Source organism: Vombatus ursinus, unplaced genomic scaffold (genome assembly GCF_900497805.2).
Source record: "Vombatus ursinus unplaced genomic scaffold, bare-nosed wombat genome assembly UNPS02014812.1, whole genome shotgun sequence".
Lineage (NCBI taxonomy): Eukaryota > Metazoa > Chordata > Mammalia > Diprotodontia > Vombatidae > Vombatus > Vombatus ursinus.
Window position 1 is genome coordinate 51,976,831 of NW_020954590.1, and position 13,149 is coordinate 51,989,979.

The window sequence follows — 13,149 nt, forward strand, 5'->3', positions numbered from 1 at the left end:
TTCAACTAGAAGGGGAAAGGACAAATGAAAAAAACAAGTCCAAGGCTCGTTTCTCAGGGGCCATATGGCGTCAAAGAAGAAGTCTCTAAGGACTTTACCCATACTGTTTAGTCTCCTACTGGACACCGTGAACGAAGGAGAAAAGAAGAGTTGGAAGCCAACTAAGGTCTTTTAAATGCCTCTGTGGTCAACCCCAAAGAGGCAGCTAGGTGGTGCAGTGGATAGAATGGAGTGAAGAAGGCCTGAGTTCAAATCTGGCCTTAGACACTTACTAGCTGGGTCACCCTGGACAAGTCACTTAACCTTGTTTGCCCCAGTTTCCTCATCTGTAAAATGAGCTGAAGAAGGAAATTGCAAACCATACCAGTATCTTTGCCAAGAATACCCCACATGGGGTCATAAAGAGTCAGACACGACTGAACAACAATAAGCCAACTCAGACCAGTTGCAGCATGTCTACTCATGCTCCATAGTTTCTTTGGGGCACTCCCTTTAATATATCATCACAATTCTCCTGAAGGCAAACCCCCTAGCATCCTCCATGTAAAGAGGTTACCTTATCCCTTCTGATGGGAGCTGGGCATGTATCAGAACCCCATTGCATTGACTTTCTGTTCCTGTCTCTCTGTCTCTCTCCTCGTTTCCCTCCATATATGTAGAGTCAGGGAGAGAAGTATATAAATATACACTCAGTGATAATGTCATATACATATACATGTGACAAATGGTAATAAAAATAACACCTGTCCTTGTGTGTGGCCAATGACCTGTAATTTATATCCCCTTTTTAGGGAAACATGAGAAAGGGAGGAAGAAGGTGTTACTGAAATAGTCAGCAAGCATTTATTAAGTGCTTACTGTGTGCCAGGTATTGTGCTGAGAGCCAGGGGTGTAAAAAAAGGCAAAAATCAAAGGCCCTGACATGCAGGAGTTCACATTCTAGTGGAGGAGACAACGTGCAAACAACTAGGCACATCAAAAAGATATACAGTATGAATGGGAGAGCATAAGTATACAGCATAAATGTATAATTTATATTCAGTGTAAATCTCAGAGGGATGTCTCTAGCCATCGGGGAACTGAGACCATTTGCAGAAGGTGGGATTTGAACAGAGTCTTGAAGGAAGCTGGGGATGCTTCCGTATTTTAAGAATTAATGATTTCTAAAAAGTAACTTAAAATTCTTTTAAAGAATTAATGATTTCATCAGTATGAGATTTCCCTCGACTATTACAGATACCTCTACATCTTAGTAAATGGTTTCATGCTATGACCAAAACCGTGGACCACCCGGTGATCAGTTTCCGGATGTATCCAGATATGCCTTTCACCAAAGGGCGTTGCCGCTCCTCTGTACCTTAATAGTTAGAGGGTCTTTTGTGTGACTGTGGCTGACAAATTCATCACTTGGCAGGAGATCTGGTGATGAACCTTTCCAGACTTGGCTGCTCTGGTCCTCTGATAGCAATTAAAAATCCATCACCATGACCCCTACCAAAAGCTTTTTTCCAGTTTGGAAGGATCTGCCTCCTTCACCAAGTTGGGTTCCCAGAGATAGGCCGGCTTTGTATCTCCTCATCACCTCCGAGGGGTAGGGGTGATTCTCTAATGCCACAGGCTGAAGCTTCTCCAGTATGCTTTCTCTTTCTCTACCCTCAACAAGATTGTCACTTGAAAATAAATGTAGTCATCCAGTTTCTCCCCTTAAAAAAAATCTGTGATACACTGTCCCACAAATGTGGGATCCAGGGAAAAGTGGGCTCACGCTTAGAAGGCCCATATAGGAAAGGGGTAACACACCCCTCCTAATTGCTGGAGGCCCTTTTCTCCCATTCATAATATACTCAAAGTTTCCTGTAAGGATGGTGGATCTGTGTCCTGTTTGTTCTTGGTTCTTTATGTAGACAATGTTGCCACAACTCCAGGAACACTATTGAAGACCCTGATGGGAAGAAGGAAAGTCCAGCATCCTCCAGACCCATTGTAACTGACAAGGCCTCCTTGGGTCAATATTTTTCACGCTTTAGTCTAAGGTCTTTTGATTGATTGAATTGTATTCTCACCTAGTTAAAACAGCAGAGCCAAAATGAGAAAAAGTAGTTTAGGTCATACCCGTGTGTGTGTGTGTGTATGTGTATAATAGAAAATATGTATGTGTATATAATAGATATACTCCCTGCCACATATGCATATATTACTTATCATATACATTTATATGTATTATATGTATGTACATGTGTGTATATATACACCACAGCATATGACTGTATATACACACACACCATTTGTGGTCATACAACATTCATACAAATGTTTAGGTAGTACAATCTGTGATCTTTGTTCCCATCTAAGGAAGATGGCAAGCGGGGAGGGAGAGTCTCCTACAAAAATAATAATAATAATAATAGTCAATGTTGCAAAATCATACAGATCAAAGAAGGATTGAAAGAAGAGATATGAGAGGACACCACCCCACCCACCTCTTGGAAGAGATGAGACGTACACAGATGTGGCATATTGTACATCTTTTCAGACTTTTTCAGAGTATTGCTGGTTTACTGATTTTTTCCTCTTGTTTTTCTTTTCTTTTGTCTTAAAAAGTACTATTTGTTAAATGGGATGGCTCTCTGGGGAAAAGGAGGGGGAGAGATATGGGGGAAAACTATGATGATATAAAAACAAATGATATAAATAAAATTTTAAAAATAATAATAATTGCAGGGCCACAGGACGCAAAATAGCTCCACATACAGCTACCTCTCCAAACACAGATGATGATATAGGGTTGGAGGAGGGGGGAGCAGAAAGGAGGCAAAAGTTTGACTTCATTGCCTTCAACCTCACTTTTTCCTCCCAGAGGTACTTCCCCACCCCTTGCACAAGGGGCAGGAACCAGGGAGGAGCTGGACTCATGAAGTCCTAAGGTGTAAAGGGCAAGCGTAGTAGGCAGAGAGATCATGGGATGGGCACTTCCATTGGAACACAGAGAGCCTCAGTGCCTGGGGTGTGGTGGACAGGGCCAAAGGGCCAGGGACAAGAGCTGGCTCTCAGATTAAGGACTGGTTTTCTAGGTCACATTCTTCCTTTTTTAAAAAGTTTTAATTTAATTTTTAATTTACAGAATAAAACAAGCATTTCCATAACATAGTATAATAAAAAATATTATTGCACATGAAACTGCAAATGTATTATGTGCAACTTGCTATTCCTTTTAAATATATACTAAAGTTAAAGTTATCCTGTAAATTTTTTTCTTCTCTCCCCCCCTTACAGTTTCATAGCCTGACCACATTCAGAGTTCCTTATCCATGAATCATAATTTTTTTTTTTTTGCTCACAGCTTGAAAAAATTTGAGAGAACATGGGGGAGGGGAGAGTATAATGACATTTTTTCCCTTTTTCTGGAATTCTTCATTAAGATCATATAGACCAGAGGCACCAAATTCAGAAACTGAAAGATTCTCAAATGCAGCCCAAACCAGATTAAAAAGTATTTGGGAAATGTTAACCAAATAAAAATACAATACAACCTAGGTAATGTTAATTTGTGGTTTTCTAAGTCAATATGCAGCCTACAAGGATCCTTTTCTATTTGAGTTTGACACCACTGATGCAGATTACTGTAAAAGGAATAGACAGCAGAGAGTAGCACTTTCAGTATTCTCTTCCTCCCAGGAACTTCAGTGGTATTTAGAAATGAATGTATCATCACAAGGAGAAGATGAGTATAATTTGGAGATAAGAAAAGACAGATGCCTAGATTTAAAAATATTATCTTCATGAAAACTTAGAATAATTTCACAGAAACTCCTAAACTTAACTCTACTTAGGAACACACCTCTAAACCCTTCCATGACTCCCTATTGCCTTTTCAAGTCAAGTTCAAATTCTTTATCATGGCATTCAAGGCCTTCCATAATCTGTACACTCTATAATTTTCAATACTACTCCAATCCATGTATCTGGTATTCTAGTCCATGGTCCACCCTACAATACACCCCCTGTCCTGTTCCTTCTACCTAGAGTCCTTTTCCTTCTCTCCTGCTGTCCTCTCAAGCCCCAGAATACTGAATTTCCATGCAAATGCCCCCTTCTCCAGGAAGCCTTCCCTGATTCTTCCCACAATCATCCTGACCTTTCCTCTGTCAGCCCTCATACGGCATTTTCTTTATACTGCTTTTTGGCATTGATGCAGTTTTTCATTATGGTTTTTTTTGTGTGTGTGTGAGGGAGACATGAATAATGTAGCTGAAAAAGCCCTAAATTTGGAATCAGAAGACCTGGGTTTGAGTTCCAGCCCTACTGCTCACTAACCTGAACAATGAATTTTTCTTTTCTGGCCCTCAGTTTCTTCATCTCTAAAATGCAGTGATTGAATTAGATGATCTATTAGGCTGTCTTCTAATTTCAAATCCTGTGATTTTTATCCCCCTAAAACTCAATGAACTCAGTGAAGACTGTGTCTTTAATATTTTTCTAAAATTTCCTTTAGCACCTACTTAGCACAGTGCTCTGTAGACATTAGGTACTTAATAAATGTTTGTTGAATTGAATTGCAACTTGAGCATGTTTGTGTAGGTTTCATGGAATAGTTTGACAGTGCTCCCTAAGGTGTTTTAAAGTCTCTCTTTATTTGGAGTATGTGTTTGGAGTGTTTGGAGGCCTCACTCAGTCCAAGTGATACTGTGCTTTAGTGTCCCAGAGAGTTAAGGTCATCAGGTTTAGGGTTGGGAGAAAGGGAGGAAAGAAGAAAGAAAGAAAAGAAAGGAAGAAAAAGAAAGAAGGAAAGAAAGGAAAAGGAAGGAAGAAAAAGAAGGAAGGGAGAAAGAAAAGGGAAGAGATGGAAAAAGAAGAAAAGGAAAATGAAAGAAGAGCAGAGGGAAAAAAGAAGTGGGAAGGAAGGTAGAAAAAAAGGAAAGGAAAAAAGAAAATGAAAGAAGGAAAAGAAAGAAGGAATGAAGGAATAAAGGAAGGCAGGAAACAAGCCTTTATTAAGTTCCTTCTATGTGCTACTACTGTGCAAAGATAAGCACTTTACAGATGTTACCTTAGTTGATTCTCACAACAACTCTGGGAGGGTAGGTGCTATTATCATCTCTATTTTACAACTGGGGAAACTGAGACAGACAGCTGCTAAGTGATTTGCCTAGGATCACATAACTAATAACTCATTGAGGCTAGATTTGAACCCAGGCCTCCCTAACTCAGGGCCACTGCACCCCCTGGCTACCTCAGGGATCTAATTGGTCATCTTCTATCACTCCTTCATTTTAGAGGTGAGGAAAACTATAGCTTCTATAGGCTATAGGATTAGAATTCCATGGCCAAAGTCACAGAGTAAGAAGCCTGGTCCAGGATTAGGAAGTGGGTGTTCTGACCGCAATCATAAGACTCTTTTCACCCCACTTTGGTATCTGCAGAGAGCAGTGGCAGAGATGCACAGCAGTCTCTCCTAACCTCTCCACCACTACCTGTGCTCCAGGACTGGCTCACAAGAGCCCTGGTGCTATCCTCGGTGTGTGTATAGAGTTGACCCTGTGTACATTGGGGGAGGGGGACGGGAAAGATGCAGAGTAGGGGTGACTTCTACACTAGCTTTCTTTTCCCTTTGCTGTTAGGTCAGCAACTCTCTGGCCCCTGTCTTAGAAGACAGATGTCCTGTATGGAATTTCAGTGCTCTCAGAGATTCTAGAAGGTCTTTGGCTCCTTTATAATTTCAAAAAATCTCTTAGCTGATAAACCAGACTGTGGAAGGGTAGAAGAGGTTGGGGATGACTCCATAGCTTCTAGGCCTGATAACTCTTAGTATCCATCCTTGTTCTTAGGGATTAAATGATTCTTTTGGATATAATCCCTAAGCACTGGATTGATCATGTCAAATAACACTGTTTTTTTAAAATAACAATTCTTTTTTAATTTGCTTTTAATAGTGTTTTTTCCAATTACATGTAAAGAAAGTTTTCAACATTTACTTTTATAAGATTTTGAGTTCCAAACTTTTTTCTCCTTCCTCTCCCCCTCCCCAAGACAGCAGGCAATCTGATATAGGCTATACATGTACAATTACATTAAACATATTTCCATATTAATCATGTTGTGAAAGAAGCATCATATCAAAAGGGAAAACCAAGAGAAAGAAAAAACAAAACAAAAAAAGTGAAAATAGTATACATCAATCTGCATTCAGACTCCATAGTTCTTTCTTTGGATGTGGGTAGTATAAAATAATAATTCTAATAAAAATTTTTAGTTAGGTTCACTCCTGTCACATCTCACAGGGTCACAGATTTAGGACTGAAGGGGGGACTTTAGAACTCATCAAGCCCAGCCCCCCTCCCCTTGTTTTATACATGAGGAAAGAGAGACCCAGAGAAGTTAAATACTTACTCAGGGTCGAACCTAATGAGGTAGGATTTATTTAAATCCTACCTTTCTTTTTCTTTTGGAATTCTTTCTGATTCCAGGTCCAAAACTCCGTTCACTTGGCCATGGAGCTATCTTAGTGAATTCACTTCTGTTTTTCAAGGCATATTAATATTACTAGAGTCCGCCCCCACTCCCCTCCAAAAACAAAAAAAAAACCAAAAACCAACCATCACTTAACTCAGTCCTGAAGACGGGACTGACCCCTTAAGGCACGTGTTCAGAAATGTTCAGTACCCTTCTAAAGAAAATACTCCAGCAACGTAAACCAAAAGTGCAAACTCACAGCACCATTCCACAAGGAAAGGGTAGACAGCTCATTCTTTTACGGCGTTGTTAGCTTTTGGGGGTAATTTTGTCATGTCAAACATGCCGGGTGGCATTAGAAGAAATTTGACCACAGGATCATAGAAATAAGATGCTCTTAGGGCAGAGATGTCACATGCTAGATGGGAGGGATGTAACATACTTCAGAAAAACAAGATTTATTCCATGGAAGCATTTTCTGCCATGTGTCTGATTTTTACTCATGAAATCATAGATGCAGTCCATCTTTCTTAACATCTAGATGAGGACGCCAAGGCCGGGGGAGGGAAAGGGGCTTCTCCAAGATCACATCGGCAGTAGTTATCAGAAATGGGATTTAAACCTAAGTCCCTCAATCTGAGAGTTGGGAAGGGACTTGGCCAGTTCCAGCTTGGGCAAAGAAGCCTTCCTCTAGCATGAGAAGCACTGACCCTTTGCTTGAGAATCTCCAATGGCCTTGAGCTGGAGAGTTAATTACTTTCTCAGGCAGGTAGTCCGTTTCACGTGTATGTTCATTTCATTCTTAGTTTTTCCTCCTCCTCAAGCCAAAATCTGCCACTCTGGACAAGTGGCTGCCATTCCTGTGCTCCTGACTCTTCCTTCTGGAGCCAAACCAAACCAGTTTAATCTTTCTTCCACGTGGACAGCCTTTCACTCGTCTAGTCACAGTGATGCTGTCTGGTATACCCAGTAATGGGCAGAGTTTGGAGAGTAATAGAGGTTACTGTTATGTGAGAAAACAGTATTAGGCAGTTTGGATTTCATCTGGACCGTCCAGTCTGTCTATGTACTACAAATGCGCTGAATGAATAATTCAGTCAGCGAGCATTTATCATGATCCTGTTGTGTATTAGGCACTGTGCAAGGGATAAAAAGACAGAGTAAATAGTCCTACCTTCAAAGACCTTACCTTCTAAGAGAGAAGCAAGTACATCTATATGGATGTGCAGAATAAAGGGGTTAAATACAGATGCAATGTAGTTAAACCCAAGGGAGGAAGGGCTCTAGCAGTTGAAGGAAGTCAGGAAAGAAGGTGGTCCTTAAACTGTGTCTCCAAGCGAGAGAGGGATTCTGTGAGGAGGAAGGAATTACAGGCAAGGGAGACGGCCAGTTCAGTGGCCCAGAAATGAGAGGTTGAGTATTCTGTCTGAGGAACAGAGAGAGAAGGCCTGTTAGATATCAGATATTGCTAGATATTGTAGATATATCAGATACTGTTAGATATTGCTAGATGTCAGAGCGCTACAGAGGAAGAGGGGTTAGCAGCAGGTTGTCAGGGGCTTTAAAAACTAGAGAGGGGTTTATTTCTTGTCGTAGAGGCAAGTGGGGGGTGCATCTAGGTGGCAAAGTGTATAGAGAGCAGGGTTTGGAGTAAGGAAGACCTGAGTTCAAATCTGGCCTCAGACACTTACTAGCTGTGTGATCCTGGGCAAGTATGTTGGCCTTAGTTTCCTCATCTGTAAAATGAACTGGAGAAGGAAATGGAAAAACCACTCCAGTATCTTTGCCAAGAAAACCCCAAATGGGGTCACGAAGAGATGGACACAACCAAAAATAACTGAACCACAGAGACAAACGGGAACCACTGGAGTTTATTGAGTACTTCAGCTCTCTACTTCCTCTTGACTATGTAGGCACAGGATTGTTCTTCTCACCAATCCTTTATTCCTTCCCCTAAAGCTTTCCTCCACTGCCTTGAAGCCTGCGGAGTTTTTGAAAGCTATGCCTGATATGTTGGTCTGACAGGTCTCATGCCCATCTCAGCTGGAAAGGTTTTGAGCAGCAGCCTTGAGATGGACTGGCTGTCATCCCAGAACTAGCCTAGCTATGTTGAGAGGCTCATCATAGGCAGTTATCCACCAGATGATCTTTTTTTTTTTCTTTTTTGGCCACTACAATTCACAAAGGCCATCTGCTGAGAAATGGAGGGGATGCCATCTGTATGGATGACAGGACTACCTGTACCGTTGAAATCACCAGTCTTTTGGAGCACTTCAGAAACTTTTTAGGAGACTGCAAAGCTATCCCATAGTTTTTAACTTGCACATCTTGCTAGAACTGAATTATTAGAGAGCATAGGTGTGCGTGTGTCAGAGGTGCCTCTGCACATCTCATCACTAAAATTGTTATTCTGTGTCTTAAACTCATTTTTAAAAGTCAAATTTAATTGCTCTTTTTAAATTTAATTTTTATTTTTTCAGTTTGATGAAAAAAATATCATTTATGATTGACCAGTCAATAAATGTTTGCCTTTAAAAAAATAAAATTTCCTGGGTATACACCTACCTGAATGAAATGTACTGCCCATGCCTCTGTTAGGGATGTTAGAATTTTTTTTTTTTAAAAAGAAAGCCTTCTTGCGCCTGAACTCATTGACTTCATTATTCCTACTCTGACTCCTGTTTTAGGGTGACTCAAATCATTTGTCTGGTCTTTCCTTCCTGTCTTTGTATAATGACCGCCCAGCTGTCGAGCAAGGAACTAACTGTCTTTTTTTTAAATTGCTTTATTTTTCAGATGTCGGACCCTGTCAGGTTCACCCAGACCAAAGAACTTTAAGAAGGTTCATTTTATCAAGAACATGAAGCAGCATGATACCAGGAACGGCAGGTACTACACAAACAAAAGCCTCCAGGCCCGCTTTCCTGTTTGGACAAGATAGGGGTGGTGTGGTCTAGCCTGGCCCGGCCTGACCTGGGGAGGTGATGAAGAAGGGCAGCATTTCAGTTGCCAGGACTTACCAATGTGAAGCCCTCCCCTTTAAGAAAAAAAGAGAGTCTGCCCAGCCTATCCAAGAAAAACAAAAAGCCCCCAGGAGGCCAGAAATTCTAAAAACCAATTCCTATTAAACAAAGGGCCCTATCTGTATCAGAAACTTGGCAGGCATTTGGATCAACAACCTGCATTTTTACTAAGACTCAACTATTGTTGTTTTGTTTTATTTAGAAATCCTTGTTTGAATAAAAAAAACAGTAGTTAATTTTTTTTCCACCTTTGAAACCCCCACCAAGCAAATAGCCCTTAGACAGACATCTGATCTGTATGTTGGCTTTAGTCCCTGGACTTTTCAGAGGAATCCCAGCCCTTGCTACAAGATTTCTTTTCCTGCCCTGGTTCCAGTTCTTATGTATGCAGAAATTTTGGGTCATGTCATCTCCTACAAAGCTTGTTGAGAAAATGTGAGATGAAAATTACTATTATAACAAAATTGTGATAAGTTGCTTTCAAGACCAGTAAATCTGAGTCCTCATTGGAGTCAATAATGAACAGACCTGATTCTCTCCTTTAATCCGAGGAAAAGGCAGGGGACTGGAAGATCTGACCTTTTAAGGTCATCTTGTATCACTAAGATTCTCTGATTCCCTAATTCTTAAGAAAAGCTTCTCTCAAGCTAGTCTGCAGCCTAGATCTGGGTCTCTCTCTTTAAGTGTCCCACTTAAAAGGGGGCAAGCTTGACTTCAGTGTAGAAAGCAGTTCCAGGGAGTCAGTCTGTTGCAAATAACTATTTTGTTTGATCTCTCTTTGATTTACAATAGACCATATGGTCTCCACTGACACTCTTCCCTTCAGCATAAAAAATATATATATAAATAGCCAAAAAGTCTTTTAGTCAGACTCACAGAGTGACTAAACCCTAGAAATGCTGTCATTTGGTGTTATAAAATATAGCATATAATAAAAAGTTGGATTCTGGCTTTGTAGCACTAAAGATTACAGTTCTTTTAAGACTTATTTTCTCAGAATTCACACTTGAAGCTATTCGTAGAAAAATAGTATGATTTTTGTAGGTACTGCTATGGTTTTACATTAACAAAATAAAACCTTCCTTTCAATTATTTTTATAGACTGTTCAGTCACATTTATTTCTAGTGTGTACATTAATATGACAAACATAACAGTTTTAGTTTTTTTAAATATTGTGTAACTGATATCTGTGGTTCACATTTCTTTGGGTTTTGTTGAATTGATATTTGTTTTCCTCAGGAAGATTGGGAGTCATAGAATTTTTTTGGCTAGAAGGTCATCTTAAGTCATTGTCCTCATTTGGAGAGGAGAGAAACTAAGGCCCACAAAGGTCAAGTGACTAATCCAAGGTCACAAGGCAGTTAGGGTAGAGTTAGGACTATAATACTGGCCTGCAGATTACCCATCTAATAACACTTTTTCTGGTTAACCCCACTGCTTGATTCTAATATATTCATTCTCTATTTTTTATAGTTAGGAGTTTTTGTTTGTTTGTTTTCCTTCCTTCTGTAGAGAATCTCAGTTATTGAATCAAAATCTTCCATATGTGGTTTGAAAAACTGTTGCCCAAAATTTGTTCAAATTTACATGCCTGTCAAGTAAAACCTGTTAAACTATAAAACATACATATGAGCTACAAAAACACTGAAACCTTTTTTTCAGAAAATAAATTTCATCACGATGATGATTTTGCGAAGCAGCTACCCAGACTACCGGGTTCCTTCCTAGACACTGTTTGGCAGCAGGAATATGCAGGGTAGTCTCTGTCTCGCTGGCCAGTAGGATATTCTGATTGGTGGAGCGTTATCAGAGCAGGTGTATGAGCAGCCAACCCGGCCTAGGAACCATATGAGCAAGTGTGAAACCGGCAATGTCCCTGGCAACTTCCAAGGGGAGCTAAAACGAAGTGCTAATTTATCTCTAGAGATTTAAGTAAGTAATTTATCTAGAGAGCTGTGTAAGTGTTCCTTGTTATTAAAATTCAGTCATCCCACCTCTGCTTGAAGACTTCCAATGATGGCAGAATCTAATCATACCCCCTAAGACAGCCCGTGCCAGTTTGGAGGAAGGCAGACCTCATTAACAATTCTAATTGTTAAGAAGATTCTCCTTTATTAAATAGAATGAAGCGTTCTTAGGATAAAATAAATAATCCATGGAATAAACTGGGAAAAAAAAGATAATTCTGGGGGCATAGAGGGAACTTACGGTGCCGGGCACCTAGTACATGCTTAATAAATGTTTGTTGGATCCAGTTGGATTGCATCTCCTACCACTATCCTTGTAGTTCTGTCGAGACTCGGTCCCAGGCATCCCTGGTCCGGCTCATTCCTCCTTGGCTCAACCAAGCCCTGGTTCTGACAGAATCTTGATGCTAATGAGTTTATATATCTAGACCCAGCTGAATCCTATCCCACAGTGTGTGGAAAAACAAACAAACCTCACAGATTGGATCTGAAGGCCATTATAATCTTCAAGAAACCATAGAGAATAGAAGCTGCGGCAGAAAAAAAAAAAAGAGATAGGCCAGTCCTGTTCCAGTTCTCAGGAAGTTGGAATAAACGTACAGACTGGTAAACCTTATATGTTGATACCTTGCAAAATCCTAGAATAGATTGCTAAGTAGACTTCCTGTGGATTTTAAAAAGAACACAGTGATCACTGAGAGCCAGTAGAGTTCTATTAAGAATAAAACTTGTCAAACTAACCTTGTAAAATAATATCAGTTTGATAGCTCTTCAGGGTTTACAAGGCTCTTATCACCCCATTTGCTCTTCACAACAACTGTGTGTGAGGCAGGTGCTGTAATAATAATGACAGCTATGATAATAACAGTCTTCATAGCCTGCCTTCATAAAGCCCTTTCAGGTTCAGAAAGTCCTTTGTATGTATTTACTCATTTGATACAGTAATGCTGGGAGAGACTTGCTATTATTATCCCCATTTTACTGATGGAGGAAAAATGATAGGAAGGGTGAGGAAAATGAGGTTCAGAAAGGTATGTGATTTCCCCAGAGTCACACAGCTGTTGATTATCCTGAATTTGCCCTGCCTGTATCTTGTTTGTATGTAGTTTTTTTTTTTTAACCTGTTTTCTGCCCCATTAGACTGTGAGCTCTTTGAGTTTGGAGACTGGCTTTTTCATTTTTGTTTTTTTTTTTGCCTTTGTATCCTAAGGGCTTTGTATCCTAAGGCCTGGAACATAGTAGGTGGTTAATACATGTTTGTTGAGTAGTGTCTGGTGAGACTCAAACTTAGGTCTCTCTGACTCCGAGGCTAGCACTCCATCCTGCATGCAGCATGGCCTGTATAAGAGGAAATCATTCAGAATGAGGCCAGAAGAGTAGAAGTGAACAAGAATGTGGTTGACTTTGAGTGCCAAGTTAAGGAGTTCATATTTTATCCTATAAACAATAGAGGATTATATTGTTGAATGAGAATTGTTCCAGTCCCATCAAGCAGCCTCAGGAAGAAGGTAGAAAGTGGGATAGGCTAAGGGGTAGGCCTCTGTGGTGAAAGGTGGACCCCGAGAGAGAGGCAGGATCCTTATGGTGCCATTATACTGAGTGACCCATCAAAGAGATGGAGAACGTAGCATTGGATCAGAGGGGGATGGGAACCCTCTTGGAGGAAGACAGATGTCACATAGAAAAGGGATGAGATGGTTCCCATGGT

The 13,149-nt window shown here is 40.4% G+C and overlaps 1 protein-coding gene across 1 annotated transcript in view; it reads left to right on the top strand.

The window, feature by feature from the left end:
* The window catches only part of LOC114054246 (CDK5 and ABL1 enzyme substrate 1-like), a 150,449-nt gene that overhangs the window by 63,880 nt on the left and 73,420 nt on the right, over positions 1–13,149 (top strand). Inside the window, exon 3 of the mRNA XM_027877424.1 lies at positions 9,247–9,339. Within this exon, the coding sequence (XP_027733225.1) occupies positions 9,247–9,339 (93 nt within the window). The remainder of the gene's footprint in view (positions 1–9,246; positions 9,340–13,149) is intronic.